This window comes from Amphiprion ocellaris, chromosome 16 (genome assembly GCF_022539595.1).
Source record: "Amphiprion ocellaris isolate individual 3 ecotype Okinawa chromosome 16, ASM2253959v1, whole genome shotgun sequence".
In the NCBI taxonomy this organism is placed as follows: domain Eukaryota; kingdom Metazoa; phylum Chordata; class Actinopteri; family Pomacentridae; genus Amphiprion; species Amphiprion ocellaris.
In genome coordinates this window covers 33961461-33978603 of record NC_072781.1, presented here as the reverse complement: position 1 = coordinate 33978603, position 17143 = coordinate 33961461, and the positions used below count along the sequence as shown (strand labels likewise).

General features: G+C 41.0%; 1 protein-coding gene across 4 annotated transcripts in view; it reads right to left on the bottom strand.

Annotated features, from left to right (window-relative positions):
* Positions 1–610: 610 nt before the first annotated feature.
* ninl (ninein-like) overlaps positions 611–17143 on the bottom strand; it is a 49386-nt gene continuing 32853 nt past the window's right edge. For 2 of the 4 annotated variants that reach the window (XM_055018382.1, XM_055018384.1), the window contains 18 exons: positions 16551–16680; positions 15759–15827; positions 14218–14342; positions 12113–12193; positions 11580–11722; positions 10963–11100; positions 9636–10766; positions 9258–9362; positions 8492–8561; positions 7728–7895; positions 6839–6955; positions 6343–6456; positions 5103–5249; positions 4920–5024; positions 3999–4091; positions 3712–3921; positions 2604–2717; positions 611–1652 (listed from right to left, as the gene is read on the bottom strand). In XM_055018382.1, coding sequence (XP_054874357.1) covers positions 1461–1652; positions 2604–2717; positions 3712–3921; positions 3999–4091; positions 4920–5024; positions 5103–5249; positions 6343–6456; positions 6839–6955; positions 7728–7895; positions 8492–8561; positions 9258–9362; positions 9636–10766; positions 10963–11100; positions 11580–11722; positions 12113–12193; positions 14218–14342; positions 15759–15827; positions 16551–16680 — 3252 coding nt within the window. In that variant the 3' untranslated portion in view covers positions 611–1460. The remainder of the gene's footprint in view (positions 1653–2603; positions 2718–3711; positions 3922–3998; positions 4092–4919; positions 5025–5102; positions 5250–6342; positions 6457–6838; positions 6956–7727; positions 7896–8491; positions 8562–9257; positions 9363–9635; positions 10767–10962; positions 11101–11579; positions 11723–12112; positions 12194–14217; positions 14343–15758; positions 15828–16550; positions 16681–17143) is intronic. The other 2 variants (XM_055018383.1, XM_055018385.1) reach the window with 2 other exon arrangements.

Here is a 17143-nt window from a genome sequence, read left to right as displayed (position 1 = left end):
CGGTTTGCCAAAAGTAAAGGATTAAATATCTAATGATTCACCACAACATTTAGCTAGTTAGTAACGTTTAGCTCACTAATCTATTACTCTTAGCTAATTAAATTCCATTACTTTTAGCTAACTAATCCATCACCGTTAGCCAATTTTAAACCACAACCTTTGACTAATTGTTCAATTTTGACCATTTAATCCATTATTCTTAGCTAACTAGCTAGCGGCTAGTCTTACCTGTCTATAAACCATTACTGCTGGCTAGCTATTATGGTCCTTGCCCCCACCCCTCTACCTCCATCCCTCTATCTCTACCTTTCTACCTCTTCTGTCCCTCTCAACCCGTCCAGCCAGCAGGCAGATGGTTCCCCCACATTAGAGCCGGGTTCTGCTCGAGGTTTTTTTCCCTGTTAAAAGGGTGTTTTCCTGCCACTGTCTCCTTAGGGCTGCTCTGGGGGTTCAGGCATATGGGTTCTGTAAAGTGTCTTGAGACTATTTGACCTATAATTGGTGCTATATAAATACAATTGAATTAAGCCAACTGCTAGCTGTTTCCTGTGCCGGTAATTTCACAATAAACTCCAGTTTGTGGTGAAAAACGACAGCTGAGCAGCCAGAGTGATAAAAACATAATTTAATGTGGTTTTACATCCTGCATGTCACACTTTGGTCTGTTGCACCTGGACAAGTAAAATAAAAGGAGCAGGAGGAGATAAAACACTGATCAGGACAATAAAACTCGAATTATTATTATAATATTATAGTTTGTATCATCTCAACAGTAAAAACATAGAAAAGCAAAAGGCTGGACATGAAGGTTCAATAATACTGAAATCTTCTCCTGAAGCAGCTTCAGCCAGGAGGAAAACACACCTGCTGAACAGGTGTGCCAGCTTAGAGGCCACACCCACAAACTGCTGAACCTTCACCTAGAATCTGAACAGATCCACTCAGAGCACCTTGAAGAAAACCGAGTTTAAATGGAGCTGGATGTTTTTATTCTAAAAATAGAAACTTTCATCTAATAATGAAAGTCAACATGAAAATCTGATCTGAGGGTTTTATAAGAATCTCAATAAAATCTATTAGAACAGAAATGCAGTTTGGTGGGAGCAAAGTTTGGGATTTATCTACAAGTTTAGTGTCTTGTCATTTTGTCTAATTTTTGTCATGTTGTGTCCCGTTTTTGTCGTTTTGTGTCTCGTGTTGTCTCATTTTTGTCATTTTACACATTTTAAGGTTCTAATCCTCTGAGAACTTTGTAAACAAACTGAACGTTTAGTTTTGGGGTGAGAATGTTTGAGATGATGTCAGTTTCTGAAGCTTTATTTTAACTCATTTACAGGTTTCTCCTGAAGACGCTTCACATCAATTCAACGTTTCTCAGACCTGAGTTCAGTTTGTCGCTGAGCTGAAGCTGCTTCATGTCGGGTTCCAACTGCTGCTGATTCATCCATCAGGAGGCGGGGCTACGTGGCCAGGGAGGCGGAGACTATCTCCCTCAGCAGCTTGTTCAGAGCTCTGACCTTCTCCTCCAGCAGCCAGTTCTTCTTCTCTGCCTGTTTCTGCCGCTGCTCAGTGACCTGCAGCGCTTTCATCAGCTGGGAGTTCTCCACGTACACGTCCTTCAGCAGGACGCTCACCTTGCTGCTCTTCACCATCTGCAGGAGAAACGCCGTCAAACAGAAGACCAGAAGAACAGAGGACCACAAGAACCAGAAGAACCAGAAGAACAGAGGACCAGAAGAAACAGAAGACCAGAGAAATAGACGACCAGAAGAACCAGAAGAACAAAGGAACAGAGGACCAGAAGAAACAGAAGACCAGAGAAATAGACGACCAGAAGAACCAGAAGATCAGAGGAACAGAGGACCAGAAGAACCAGAAGACCAGAAGATCAGAGAAATAGACGACCAGAAGAACCAGAAGATCAGAGAAATGACGACCAGAAGAACCAAAAGAACCAGAAGAACAGAGAAATAGACGACCAGAAGAACAAAGGAACAGAGGACCAGAAGAACCAGAAGAACAGAGAAATAGACGACCAGAAGAACCAGAAGAACAGAGAAATAGACGACCAGAAGAACCAGAAGAACCAGAAGATCAGAGGAACAGAGGACCAGAAGAACAGAGGAACAGAGGACCAGAAGAACCAGAAGAACAGAGGAACAGAGGACCAGAAGAACCAGAAGATCAGAGGAACAGAGGACCAGAAGAACCAGAAGAACAGAGAAATAGACGACCAGAAGAACCAAAAGAACCAGAAGAACAGAGAAATAGACGACCAGAAGAACCAGGAGAACCAGAAGATCAGAGGAACAGAGGACCAGAAGAACCAGAAGAACAGAGGACCAGAAGAACCAGAAGATCAGAGGAACAGAGGACCAGAAGAACCAGAAGACCAGAAGATCAGAGGAACAGAGGACCAGAAGAACCAGAAGATCAGAGGAGCAGAGGACCAGAAGATCAGAAGAACCAGAAGAACAGAGGACCAGAAGAACAGAGGACCAGAAGAACCAGAAGAACAGAGGACTAGAAGAACAGAGGACCAGAAGAACAGAGGACCAGAAGAACAGAGGGATGTGGACAACAGATGCTGCTGCAGGACTCACCTGGTCTTTGAGCTGCTGGACTTTGTCCTGCAGAACCAGACGGACTCCTTTCAGTTTGACCTCCAGGGCCTGGACAGTCTGCTGCAGCGCCGCTGTCACCTTCTCATGCTGGTCCTGAAGAAACAACAGAGCAGCTTTGACCTCCATCATCTTCACTTCTTCTCATCTTAGACCTCAGGAAATGGAATTTAAAAGATTCAAAACCAGCAAAGAACCACAAACGGTCCAGGAGAAACCTCAAGGAGACGAGAAACGGACCAAAAACCACCACAGACAGTTTTTTAGCTCGTATCAGACAATTTCAGTTCATTTTGGACACATTTTTGACTTATTTTTGACCAATTTGTATTAATTTTGGACAATTTTTGACTCATTTTGGACAAATTGTAGCTACTTTTGGACAAATTTGAAATTATTTTGGATTTTTTTTTCTCATATTGGAGAAATTTTTTCTCATTTTGGACAAATTTTTGCTCATTTTGGGCAAATTTTAGTTCATTTTGGACAGATTTTTGCTACTTTTGGACAAATTTTAGGTCATTTTGGACAAATTTGAAATATTTTGGAAATTGTTGCTAATTTTGGACAAATTTTTATAAATTTTGGCCAATTTTTTGCTCGTTTTGGCCAAATTTTTGCTCATTTTGGAATTTTTTTTGCTCATTTTGGAGAAATTTTTGTTCAGTCTGGACAAATTTTAACTAATTTTGGACACATTTTAGCTCAGCTTCAACACATTTTTGCTCACTTCGGACAAATTTTAACTAATTTTGGACAAATTTTTATAAACTTTGGACAAATCTTAATAAATTTTGGCCGATTTTTTGCTCGTTTTGGCCAAATTTTTGCTCATTTTGGAATTTTTTTGCTCATTTTGGAGAAATTTTTGTTCAGTCTGGACAAATTTTAATTAATTTTGGACACATTTTAGCTCAGCTTCAACACATTTTTGCTCACTTCGGACAAATTTTAAATAATTTTGGACAAATTTTTATAAACTTTGGACAAATTTTAATGAATTCTGGACAATTTTTAGCTTACTTTTGACAATTTTTGCTCATTTTGGACAATTTTTTTGCCAGACTCAGATGAGATCAGGTGTGTTTACCTGCTTCATGCTGATCTGGGAAGTGCTCTGTTGGAGCTGCATCTTCAGCGTCTCCTCCAGCTGCTGGCTCCTCCTCTGCTCCTCCTCCAGCTTCTCCTGCAGCTCCTCCAGCCGCTCCATGCGACCGCCGTCCGTCCGCTCCTGCAGCTGCTGCAGCTGTCGCAGGTGTTGCGCCTGCAGCAGGCTGAGGGAGGCGTCGGCCCGGACCGCCTGCAGACCAACAGACCACAGCTTTAGTCTCCTCCTCCTACCTCCTCACCTGGACCACCAACCAGTGAAGTTCTGACCTGCTCCTCAGCCTCACTCAGCCTGCTCCTCAGGTTCTGCTGCTCCTGGTTCAGTTTCTGGACCTGCAGATCCTGGACCTGCAGCTCCGAGACCTGGAGGACATCGACCAATCAGCTTTCACTTTAGCTCAGAAGACAAATTTACCTCATTTTAGCAAATTTCAGCTTATATCAAAATAACTTTAGCCAATGTTTTCCAACATTGGCTAAAGTTATTTTGATAAATTATGACTAATTTTGGAAATTTTTTGACTAATTCTGGACAATTTTTGACTGATTTTAGCTCATCAGTCCAATTTTTGATGCATTTTGGACAAATTTTATCATATTCTGGACAATTTTTGACTAATTTTTAGCTCATTTTTGACCATTTCCAGCTCATTTTGGACAATTTTTAATTCATTTTGGATCATTTTTAGCTCATTTTGGACCATTTTTAGCTCATTATGGACAATTTGTAGCTCATTTTGGACCATATTTAATTCATTTTGTAAATTTTTTTGGCTCATTTTGGACCATTTTAAATTAATTTTGGAGCATTTTAAATTAATTTTGGACCATTTTTAACTCATTTTGGACCATTTATAGCTCATTTTGGACCATTTTAAATTCATTTTGGAGCATTTTTAGCTCATTATGGACCATTTGTAGCTCATTTTGGACCATTTTAAATTCATTTTGGACCATTTTAAATTAATTTTGGACCATTTTCAATTCATTTTGGATCATTTTTAGCTCATTATGGACCATTTTAGCTCATGTTGGACCATTTTAAATTCATTTTGGACCATTTTTAGCTCATTTCGGACCATTTATAGCTCATTTTGGACGATTTTAAATTCATTTTGGAGCATTTTTAGCTCATTATGGACCATTTTTATCTCAGGACACTGGCCCCGCCTCCACAGTCCTGAGCAGTACCTGGTTCTGGAGGTCCTGGTTCTGGACTCTCAGCTGCTCCAGATCCTGATTGAGCTCCTCCTTCTCCCACAGCAGCCTCCTGACTCCGCCCTCCAGCTCCTCCACCTGACAGGAAGCAGAGACATGCTGAGGAAGTGCCTGCGGGACGTCTGGCCAATAGACGGCAACGACAGGTGAGCTCACCTTGCTCTGGGCCTCCTGCAGCTTCCCGTGCAGCTCGCCGGCCTCGTGGGCGTGGCCTTGTCCGTCCTGACTGACAGCCAGCAGCTGGGAGCGAAGAAGCTCCGCCTCCGACTCCAGAGAGACGAGACGATGCTGCAGCTTCTCCACCTGGACAGGTAGCAGGAAGTTCAACAAGAAACTGACAGCAGAGCAGCCGTCAGAGTGAATAAAATACACAAAACTACCAGAAAAATACACAAAATGAACACAAAACCAGAAAAAGACACAAAAAGAACAGAAAACAACAATACTGACACCAGAGCAGCTGTCAGAGCTCATAAAATAGAAAAAAACTACTTGAAAAATACACAAAATGAACACAAAAACCACAATACTGACACCAGACAGCTTTTAAATCTAATAAAATACACAAAAACAACAATAAACAAATTATTTCTTCAAATTTTTTTGTTAATTTTGGACAAATTTTTGTTCACTTTGGACAATTTGAACTTAATTTTGGCTCATTTTGGACAAAATTTAGTTCATTTTGGACAAATTTTGGCTCATTTTAGACAAATTTTAGCTTATTTTGGATAATTTGTAACTAATTTTGGACAAATTTTAGTTCACTTCAGACAATTTCTAATAAATTTTGGACAAATTTGGCCCAGGAAGTTTATCAATACTGACACCAGATGGCTTTTAAATCTAATAAAATTCACAAAACAACAATAAATAAACTATTTCCACAAAAGGTTTAACTCGACTTTAAACATGCCTTTCAAACCTGCCAGCAGGTTTTAAAGACATGTTTTACTTTGAAAAGTCACCAAAATGTCTCCATTTATCAGCTTGAAACTGTAATAACAGAAGAAAAATGCTCATATTTTCTACTTCCAACTGGTCCTTGAATGCATCATGTGTGGTTCCTTCAGGAGAATGAACCAAATCTGAGCTTTAAATGGTGACATTTCATTAAAATCACCAACTATCTCCATGTTTCCTCTCCACACTCATCATCTGTAGATGTTCCACCATGCTGGATGGATCTCCAACTACTTCAATTATAATAATAAATACCTTTAAAATGGTGCAAATGACTGAATGTTTGTCAAAAATGTGATAAAATGTGTCTAATATGGACTAAAAGTTGCCCAAAATGACTCGAAATTGTCAAAAATGAGCAAACTTTTTTCCAAAATGACTTCACTGGATGTTTCAGATTAAAGCAGTGAACTGGATGTTTTAGGTTGTGAACCTTGTTGTTTCTGTCCTCAGCATCTCTCAGCAGTTTGTCTTTGTCTTCCTCCAACCACTGAAGCTTCAGAGTCGCTGAGCTAAGCTCCGCCTCCACGTCCACCTGAAGGTCGAGCTGGAAAACACACATTTAACTTCTAACCACCACATGAAAACCATCCACTTAAATCCACTCATAAAAGAGCATTTACGTTTTCTCCGCTGACAGAAAACAATGTTTATAAAATCAGTAGGTTTCTCTTTTCTGTCATTTACGTCTCGTTTTTGTCATTTTGCGTCTGGTTTTTACCTTTTTGTCTCGTTTGTGTTTTGTGTCTCACTTTTGTCTCACAGAAAACAACACATGTTGATAAAATCAGTCTAAATTCTGTAAAATGTGAATATTTTCGTGTTTCCTTCCTCTCTGACAGTAAACTGAAGATCTGTGGACTAAACAGGACATCTGATTAAATAGCTGATCGATCGATCAATGACAGTGATCAATAGGTGACCTCTACCTTCTCCTTGCAGCAGCTCACTTCTTTCTGCAGCAGCTGCTTCTCCTGCATCCAGGTGTTCTGCTGCTGCAGCTTGTCTCTCTCCTGCTGCAGCGCTGCGTCCTGCAGCCGCCGCACCTGAACGCAACACCACAGTTAGAGAATCATTTCAGCTTTAAAGGATCATTTCTGAAGAACGTTCCACATCCAGCCGAGAAATCACCCCTTAAAATTCTGCAAGCTTTGGTTCAGTCGGAAAACGGTTATGCTGTGGGTCAAATTTACCCGTTTTTAAGTGAAAAAATCCAAAAACAAGCAGTTAAAAGTATTTTTAATCTTCTGCTCAGCTTAATGAGTTAACAACATTTAAAATGATTCACCCTGAAGAGAAGAAGTGCCTCGTGTTATTTCATCAACATCACTCCATAAAAAGAAAAAATAAATCAAAATGTAAAATAGAACGTTTAAAAATCAACGTCATGTCAAACTGTTGTATTTTATATGCAGGTCATTCCGGTGTACATTTAGAAAAAGTTTAATTTGTTATGAAAAATGAGTGAATGATCCTCATTGAACCAGAATCTGAGAGAGGTAAAGAACACCATCACACGAAATATGGATTAAAATAGTTATTAATGGAGTTAATAATGAGATATTAACTATGTTTATTGGGATTTTTTGGTTTCTTGGATAATTAAACATGACCCAGGATCATCAGCGCTGTTCCTTAGAACCAAAAACGAGATGCAAACTGCTGTTCCTGAGAAACAAACCTGACAGAAAACTTAAATCCTGACTTTCAGTCAAACTCACGCCTCATAATAATTTACCATAATAAAATGTTTCCTCCAAACTGATTCAGTGAAAAACTACCAAAGCTGAAAAGTCAGAATGAGGAGAAGAAGCTCACCATAGCCTCCTTCTCCTCCTGCTCCTTGGAGACCGTCGCCAGGCGCTCCCGCAGCATCCGGACCGACTCCTGGTCTCCACGGAGACGGGCGCTCAGCTCGGCGTTGTCGTTGCTCAGCTGCAGGTTCCTGCTGCTCAGATCCAGAACCTCCTGACGGTACCTGGAGTTCTGCAGAGGACAGAGGAGGAGACAACCACCAGGGTTAGGAAGTGTCTGCAGGGAAACATCTCAGGAGGGTTTCAGAGACATAAACATCTCAACAGGAGTTCAAGTCTACTGGTTTGTTTCCAGTCAAACCAGCACGTCTCAGTTTATTGAGACGGTTTAATGCTGTTCTCTACTCTGCTCATCAGCTGGAGAAAGATGTTTCACCATGCTGAATGGATCTCCAACAGCTTCAATTATATTAATTACCTTTAAAAATGGTCCAAAATGAGCTAAATTTGACTGATACAACCTAAAAATTTGTCCAAAATGAGCTAAAATGTCCTCAGATGTTAAACTTTGAACAAATGTTGTCTCCTCATCCATGTCTCCAGTCTTTTCCTCTCTACTCTGCTCCTCATCAGTAGATGTTCCTCCATGCTGAATGGATCTCCAGCTACCTGCTCCTCTGTTCTCTGTTCCTGCTGCATTTATTTTACTGACGTTTTATCATTTTTTATTGGATTATTTAGGTTTAAATCCACACAGTGACGGCTGCAGTTTGTTTTAATGGTGATCTATTAAATCAGCAGAAATCTGGATGGAGTCTGGTTGTTCACCTCCTTGTGCAGCCTCTCCTCTTCTTCTCTGCTTCTGTCACGCTCCTTTTCCATCTCCTCCAGCCTCCTCCTGGTGGAGGAACAAAGATCAGCACGACAGCAGTAAAGGTTGGTTGGAACTACTTTAAATCATTAAGAAATTATTTCCTAAATGTGAGCTCAACAGTGGATCTAAACCAGCAGGTGTTTGGTTCAGAGGAAGGTCTTCAAAGCTTTTCATTTTACGTCTCGTTATTGTCACTTTTTGTCTCGTTTTTGTCATTTTACGTCTTGTTTTTGTTGTTTTGCGTCTTTTTTTGTTCTTTTGCGTCTCGTTTTTTTGTCTCGTATCTCGTTTTTGCCGTTTTGCGTCTCAAATCAGCAGTGGTCTGAGGGAGTCTGTTCTTGTGACTCACCTGAACCTCACCTGTCTGCTGAACCAGGTGACAAATCAAGTGGTATTTAAATGGAGGCTAGTCTTCGATAATAAAATTTAAAAAAAAAAAAAAATGTCATTAGGGCAGTGGTGGCTCAACGGTTAAGTCTCTGGACTACAGATCAGAAGGTCAGATGTTCAAATCCCGATGTGGCCACTTGTTGGGCCCTTGAAGGCCCTTAACCCTTCCTGCTCCAGGGGGTGCTGTGCTGTGGCTGACCCATCGCTCTGACTCCCCCCATTGGGGAGAGATGCGAAAATCAGAATTTCCCCTCGTGAGATTAATAAGGGATTTTTAAAAATTTAATGGATTTACTGATCTGTGATCAGTAAATCCGTGCCTTCTCTCACCTCTTCTTGATGACGTCGTCCTCCAGGGTCTGGACCTCCTGCTGCAGGACCTTCAGCCTCTCCTGCTGAGCTCCGTTCTCTGATCGAACCTCCTCCAGCTGAGTCCTGCAGCCCACAAACCAACCCATCAGAGAAACAGAAGCTCCAAGTCATCAAATCAATGTTTAAATCAGAGAAAAGAGAGCAGACAGGAAGCAGGAAGTCTGATGGACTCATGCGTTTAGATGATGTCATTCGGTTAGCGGTGAGGGGAGGGTTAGCGCTGTGCAGCGGTGCATTCTGGGAGTTTCATTCAGAGCATCTCGATTAGGCAGACGGAGGTTAGTCATCGTCCAGACCCGGTTCTGGATCTCCAAATCCGTCTCATGCTCCACAAACCTGAGTGAACCAGACGGGTCCGAAGCCTCCTCCAGAGCCAGAACCAGCTGCTCCAGCTCCATCAGCTGCTGTGTCAGCCGCCACTTCTCCTCCTCAAAGTCCTGCTGCTTCCGGGAGTCCTGCAGGACCTCCGGCTGCTTCCGGGAGTCCTGCAGGACCTCCAGCTGCTTCCGGGACTCCTGCAGGGCTTGCTGCAGCTGGAGAACTTCCTTCTTGACCCGGTCCAGTTCTGCCTCTCGGGCCTCCAGCTGAGCGCTCAGCTGCTGGACCTCGCTGCGACTCTCTCCAGTCTTGTTCTGCTGCTCCGCTGCCTTGCTGGTTCTGGAGTTGAGCTGGGTCCGGAGGTCCAGAACCAGGTCTGCGGTGTCGTTGAGCTGCTGGCTGAGCTCCCTCAGGTGCTCTCGGAGCGTGGAGATCTCCTCCTCCATGTCCACGATCTGGGTGGAGAGCTGGTCGGCCAGTCGGATGTAGCTCCGGTTCTCCTGCCTCAGCCGGCAGACCTCCTCCTTCTCCTCATCCAGACCGGACCGGAGCTGCGAGGTTCTGGTCCATTCCTGCCTCAGAGCCTCCTGCAGACCCTCCTCGCTGCTCCTCCTCCCGTCCAGCTGCAGCTGCAGGTTGTCCACAGCCATGGCCTGGTCCTTCAGGTCCTGGATCAGCCTGGCCCGGTCCGTTCTCAGAGAGTCCAGCTCAGCAGAGAGCCTGGAAACGGACTCAGTTCTGATCCTCAGCGCCCCCTGCAGGTTCTCCAGCTCCTGCTCCCTGAGGCTCCTGCAGGTTTCGGACTCGACCCGCAGTTCTGTGAGCTGCAGCTGCTCCTCCACAGAACTCTTCGCTGCAGCCAGATGTCGGTTCAGAACCTCGTGGGACTGCAGCTGAGTGCAGGCCTCCTCCAGCCGGGCCTCCAGCTCGCTGCTCCGCCCCCGACACGCCTCCAGCTCCGACCGGCCCGCCTCCTCTGGCCTGGACAGCTGCTCCTCCAGCCGTCGGACCTCCTCCTGGTGCTGCTCCTCTGACTGGACGACCCGGTTCTCCCAGAATCCTCTCTGGCGGTGCAGCTGGTGCAGCAGGCGGCGCTGCAACTCGGCGTGATGCAGCTTCATCTGAGCGAGCTGCTGCTGCGACTCGTCCCTGCTCACATCACAGCATCACGTTCTATCGTTCTACTGCTCTCTATTCTAGAAAGTGCCGCTATTCAGCTTGAACTATTTAATTCCACTGGACTGCATTTTCTACCTGAAGTAGAAACTAGAGAGACTCCCAGTGGGGTCCACTAAACATCTGTATCTTACTTTAACATGATGAACTAGATCCTCTGAGAACTCACCGGACCAGCAGCAGCTCCTGGTCCATCTTCAGCTTCAGCTCGGCCTCCAGCTGCTCCTTCTCGGCGCTCAGCTTCTGGACCAGGTTCCCGATCTCTCTGGCAAAGTTCTGCTCCAGCTCGGCTCGCTCCCGCTGCATCCTGGGAAACAAACCGGCAGAGTTCAGAACGCTGCTGGAGGAGTCTGAGAGGAACAGTTAGAGCTGCCATTCTGTGAGAAATCCAATTCAAATGGACAAAAATGAGACGCAAAATGACAAAAACAAGGCGTAATAAAAGTCAGAATATATGGAATATATAGAATATACTTGTATTCAATAAAAGTAAGCATATATGGAATAAAAATATAAAATATGTTTGTACTTTATCTTTTATTACTCTTGTAGACTGTACAAACTTTTTGTACTTCCTATTTTGACTGATGTTTTTGAACTAAAAAACTAATCTCTACCATCTCTGTAGCTCATTAGCTGCTAATAACTGCAGTTTGTTTTAAATCTCCTGTATTAATGTTGACTTTAACTACCTCTACCATGTCTGTATCCTACCAGCTGCTAATAACTCTGATTGTAGTGTGTTTTAAATCTCCCGTATTAACCTTGACAGTGTTTCTTCCTCACCTCCGCTGCTGCTCACTGCTCCATCCTCCTCCTCCTCCTCCTCCATGCTGGATCTGAATCTGCAGTTTGTCCAGAGAATCCTTCAGCTGCTTCACCTGCTGCTCAGCCTCAGACTTCTGCTCCTCCAGCTCACTGATCTCCAGCTGACCAAAGACAAGAAGAACAACTCCAGATCTCATCAGCTCAAACATTCACTGACGCCTGTCTGATTTTATAAACTCTACAGGATGTTCAGGAAGATCTGAGAGAACTGGACTGGAATAAAAGTCAGGATATGTGGAATAAAAGTAGGGATATGTGGAATAAAAGTCAGGATATATGGAATAAAAGTCAGGATGTGTGGAACAAAAGTCAGGCTATATGGAACTAAAGTCAGGATATGTGGAATAAAAGTCAGAATTTGTGGAATAAACCTTGAATTGATATTGAAAGTTAATGGCCAGACATTGGACATGGAGATCCACCTAAACCTTTCCCACATTAAGACGTTCTCAGCTGAGCAGAAGGCTTTTATTCTGAAAGTCTTAACAAACCTTGAAGGCCTGAGAAATGTCTTTACGCTCCACCTCCATACTCTGCCTCATCAGGTCCAGGCTGCGCTTGTAGTAGTTCACCTGAAGAGGACGACACAGGTGTTCAAACAGGTAGACTAGATAAACAGGTAGGTTAATAAACAGGTTAATAAACAGGTAAATTAATAAACAGGTAGGTTAACAATCAGGTAAATTAATAAACAGGTAGGTTAATAAACAGGTAGGTTAATAAACAGGTAGGTTAATAAACAGGTAGGTTAACAAACAGGAAAATTAATAAACAGGTAGTTTAACAAACAGGTTAACAAACAGGTAAATTAATAAACAGGTAGGTTAATAAACAGGTTAATAAACAGGTAAATTAATAAACAGGTAGGTTAACAATCAGGTAAATTAATAAACAGGTAGGTTAATAAACAGGTAGGTTAACAAACAGGAAAATTAATAAACAGGTAGTTTAACAAACAGGTTAACAAACAGGTAAATTAATAAACAGGTAGGTTAATAAACAGGTTAACAAACAGGTAAATTAATAAACAGGTAGGTTAATAAACAGGTTAACAAACAGGTAAATTAATAAACAGGTAGGTTAATAAACAGGTTAATAAACAGGTAAATTAATAAACAGGTAGGTTAATAAACAGGTTAACAAACAGGTAAATTAATAAACAGGTAGGTTAACAATCAGGTAAATTAATAAACAGGTAGTTTAACAAACAGGTTAACAAACAGGTAAATTAATAAACAGGTAGGTTAATAAACAGGTTAACAAACAGGTAAATTAATAAACAGGTAGGTTAATAAACAGGTTAACAAACAGGTAAATTAATAATCAGGTTAACAAACAGGTAAATTAACAAACAGGTAAATTAATAAACAGGTAGGTTAACAAACAGGTAGGTCAGATAAACAGGTAGGTTATATAAACAGGTTAATAAACAGGTAAATTAATAAACAGGTAGGTTAATAAACAGGTTAACAAACAGGTAAATTAATAAACAGGTAGGTTAACAATCAGGTAAATTAATAAACAGGTAGTTTAACAAACAGGTTAACAATCAGGTAAATTAATAAACAGGTAGTTTAACAAACAGGTTAACAAACAGGTAAATTAATAAACAGGTAAATTAATAAACAGGTAGGTTAATAAACAGGTTAACAAACAGGTAAATTAATAAACAGGTAAATTAATAAACAGGTAGGTTAATAAACAGGTTAACAAACAGGTAAATTAATAAACAGGTAGGTTAATAAACAGGTTAATAAACAGGTAAATTAATAAACAGGTAGGTTAATAAACAGGTTAACAATCAGGTAAATTAATAAACAGGTAAATTAATAAACAGGTAGTTTAACAAACAGGTTAACAAACAGGTAAATTAATAAACAGGTAGGTTAATAAACAGGTTAATAAACAGGTAAATTAATAAACAGGCAGGTTAATAAACAGGTTAACAATCAGGTAAATTAATAAACAGGTAAATTAATAAACAGGTAGTTTAACAAACAGGTTAACAAACAGGTAAATTAATAAACAGGTAGGTTAATAAACAGGTAGGTTAATAAACAGGTTAACAAACAGGTAAATTAATAAACAGGTAGTTTAACAAACAGGTTAACAAACAGGTAAATTAATAAACAGGTAGGTTAATAAACAGGTTAACAAACAGGTAAATTAATAAACAGGTAGGTTAATAAACAGGTTAATAAACAGGTAAATTAATAAACAGGTAGGTTAATAAACAGGTTAACAAACAGGTAAATTAATAAACAGGTAGGTTAACAATCAGGTAAATTAATAAACAGGTAGTTTAACAAACAGGTTAACAAACAGGTAAATTAATAAACAGGTAGGTTAATAAACAGGTTAACAAACAGGTAAATTAATAAACAGGTAGGTTAATAAACAGGTTAACAAACAGGTAAATTAATAATCAGGTTAACAAACAGGTAAATTAACAAACAGGTAAATTAATAAACAGGTAGGTTAACAAACAGGTAGGTCAGATAAACAGGTAGGTTATATAAACAGGCAAATTAATAAACAGGTAAATGAACAAACAGGTAAATGAACAGGTAGGTTGAACACCTGTTCACCTGGTTACCTGCGTCTCCAGCTGGATGTTGAGCTGCTGCAGCTCCTGGTTGTGTTTCTGCTTCAGCTGCTCCAGAGCCAGTTCTGTCTGGATGCTGACAGCTGGACCGGAGACATCGTCCAATGAGCAGAGAGCTGGGGGAGGGGACGGGACAAAGAGTGTTCAATACGTCTGACTGACAGCTGGATCAGCCAATCAGAGCTCCCCTGGGTCTAGCGTCAGGTCTGCTTTATTCTTTCTAGACGTGGTCGTGCTGTCTCGTTTTTCTTGTCTTATGTCCTGTTTTCCGTTGTTCTTTTCTGTGTGGTTGTGTTGTGTTTTTTTCTAAATTTGTGTCCTGTTTGTCACATCTTGGGTCTTATTATGGTAAAAATGTTTTTTTTTAATGTTTTTCTAATTTTGTGACCAATTTTTCTGTTTTTTTTGTTTCATTTTGGCTAATTTGTGTACCATTTTTCTCATTTTGTGTGTTATTTTTTGCATTTTGTTTGTCAGTTTGTATGTTTTATGTATTGTTTTGGTCATTTTGTGTCTCATTTTTCTTTTACATTGTTTTCCATCGTTTTTTTACTCCTTCGGTTGTGTTATGACGTGTTTTTTCAAAATTTGCGTCTCATTTGTCACGTCTTCTGTCTTATTACGGTAATAATGTTTTTTTAAAAAAAGTTTTCTTATTTTGTGACCAATATTTCTGTGTTTTTTGTTTAATTTTAGCCATTTTGCGTCTCATTGTTCTCATTTGGTGTCTTGTTTTTGTTATTTTGTTGCCTCATTTGTCTCATTTTAGCTCTTATGTCTTGTTCAGGTTGTGTTGTGCCTCATTTTGTGTCTCATTTTTCTCATTTCATCTCTTGCTTTGGGCGTTTTGTGTCTCTTTTCTTGTTTTGTATCTCATTTTGGCTAATGTTTGTCCTCTTTTCTTGTTTTTCTCACTTTGGGTCTCCTTTTTTCCCCCCAATTCTCTGTCTTGTTTTCCTCGTATGCGTTTCCTTTTTCCTCGCTTTTTGGTCTTCTTTTTTCTCCTTTTATGTCTTGTTTTGTTCATTTTGTCTCATTTTGGCTAATTTGTGCTTCATTTGTCTAATTTTGTGTCTAGTTTTTATTGTTTCATGTCTCTTTTTGGCTAGTTTGCTCAGTTTTTCAAATTTTTCTAATTTTGTGTATTATTTTTCGCATTGTGTTTGTCAATTTTTATGTTTTACGTGTTGTTTTGGTCATTTTGCATCCAATTTTTCTAATTTGGCGCCTTGTTTTTGTTATTTTGTGTCTCGTTTTTCTTACTTTACATCCTGTTTTCTGTCGTTCTTTTCTCTGTTTGTGTTGTTTCTTCTAAGTTTGCGTCTCGTTCTTATTTTGTGACCAATTTTTCTATTTTTTGTTTCATTTCAGCTATTTAGAGTCTCATTTTTCTGATTTTATATTTTTGTTCCGTGGCTGATAACTCCTTCTCCCTGATGAAGTGGTAGTAGCAGCTTTTTCTTCTGTGGTTGAACTAACTGACGGTTTGTTGATCCTCCAGGTGAATTACAGGTAAATCAGCTGATCCTCACCTGTCTTATCGGCCGGCTGCAGCTTCTTCCTGGTCGAAGGACTCGAGCTTCGCTTCATGTCCGAGTCGTCTGAGCAGGTAGAGAGTGGAGAAACAGACGATCAGTGAAACCACCGACAGACCAGGTGGACAAACCTGTGGTGGGTGTGGCCTGCTGTCTACCTGCGCAGGTTGGACCTGAAAGTCCAGTTAAAGTCTCAGCAGAAACTGATCTAAACACAAACAGCTTTTCTTCTTTTGTCACATCAGATCTGATCAATACTGACTGATAAAGTAATCGATCAGCTATAGATGTGATCGATTGGTTATAGATGTGATCGATCGGTTATAGATGTGATCGATCGGTTATAGATGTGATCAATCAATTATAGTGATCAATCGGTTATAGATGTGATTGATCGTTTATAGGTGTGATCGATCGGTTTTAAATGTGATCGATCGGTTATAGATGTGATCGATCGGTTATAAATGTGATCGATCGGTTTTAAATGTGATCGATCGGTTATAGATGTGATTGATCAGTTATAGATGTGATTGATCAGTTATAGATGTGATTGATCGGTTACAGACGTGACTGATCAGTTATAGGCATAAACCTGGTCAGCATTGTGTAGTTGTTGTGTAGTTGTTGTGTTACCAGAGTCGGAGTGTTGTCTCCAGCTCAGGGTTGTGTAGTTGTTGTGTTACCAGAGTCAGAGTGTTGTTGTCTCCAGCTCAGGGTTGTGTAGTTGTTGTGTTACCAGAGTCTGAGTGTTGTTGTCTCCAACTCAGGGTTCTGTAGTTGTTGTGTTACCAGAGTCAGAGTGTTGTTGTCTCCAACTCAGGGTTGTGTTGTCGTCGTCTCCTGCAGATCTTTGGTTCCTCCTCTGGCTCTTCAGCAGCTCCACCTCTGAGCTCAGCTCATCGTTCCTGTCCTGCAGCTCCTGAACGCAGCACAGACACACACTGTAACTACACACACAGTAACTACACACACACACACACACACACACACACACACACACACAGTAACTACATGCACACACACACACACACACACACACACACACACACACACAGTAACTACACACACACATTGTAACTACAAACACACACACACACACAGTAACTACACACACACATTGTAACTACACACAGACACACACACACACACACACACACAGTAACTACACACACACACACACTGTAACTACACACACACACACATTGTAACTACACCCACACACACACACACACACACACACACACACACACACACACAGTAACTACACACAGACACACACAGTAACTACACACACACACACACACACACACACACACACACAAATACACACAGTAACTACACACACACACACAGTAACTACACACACACACACACACAGTAAC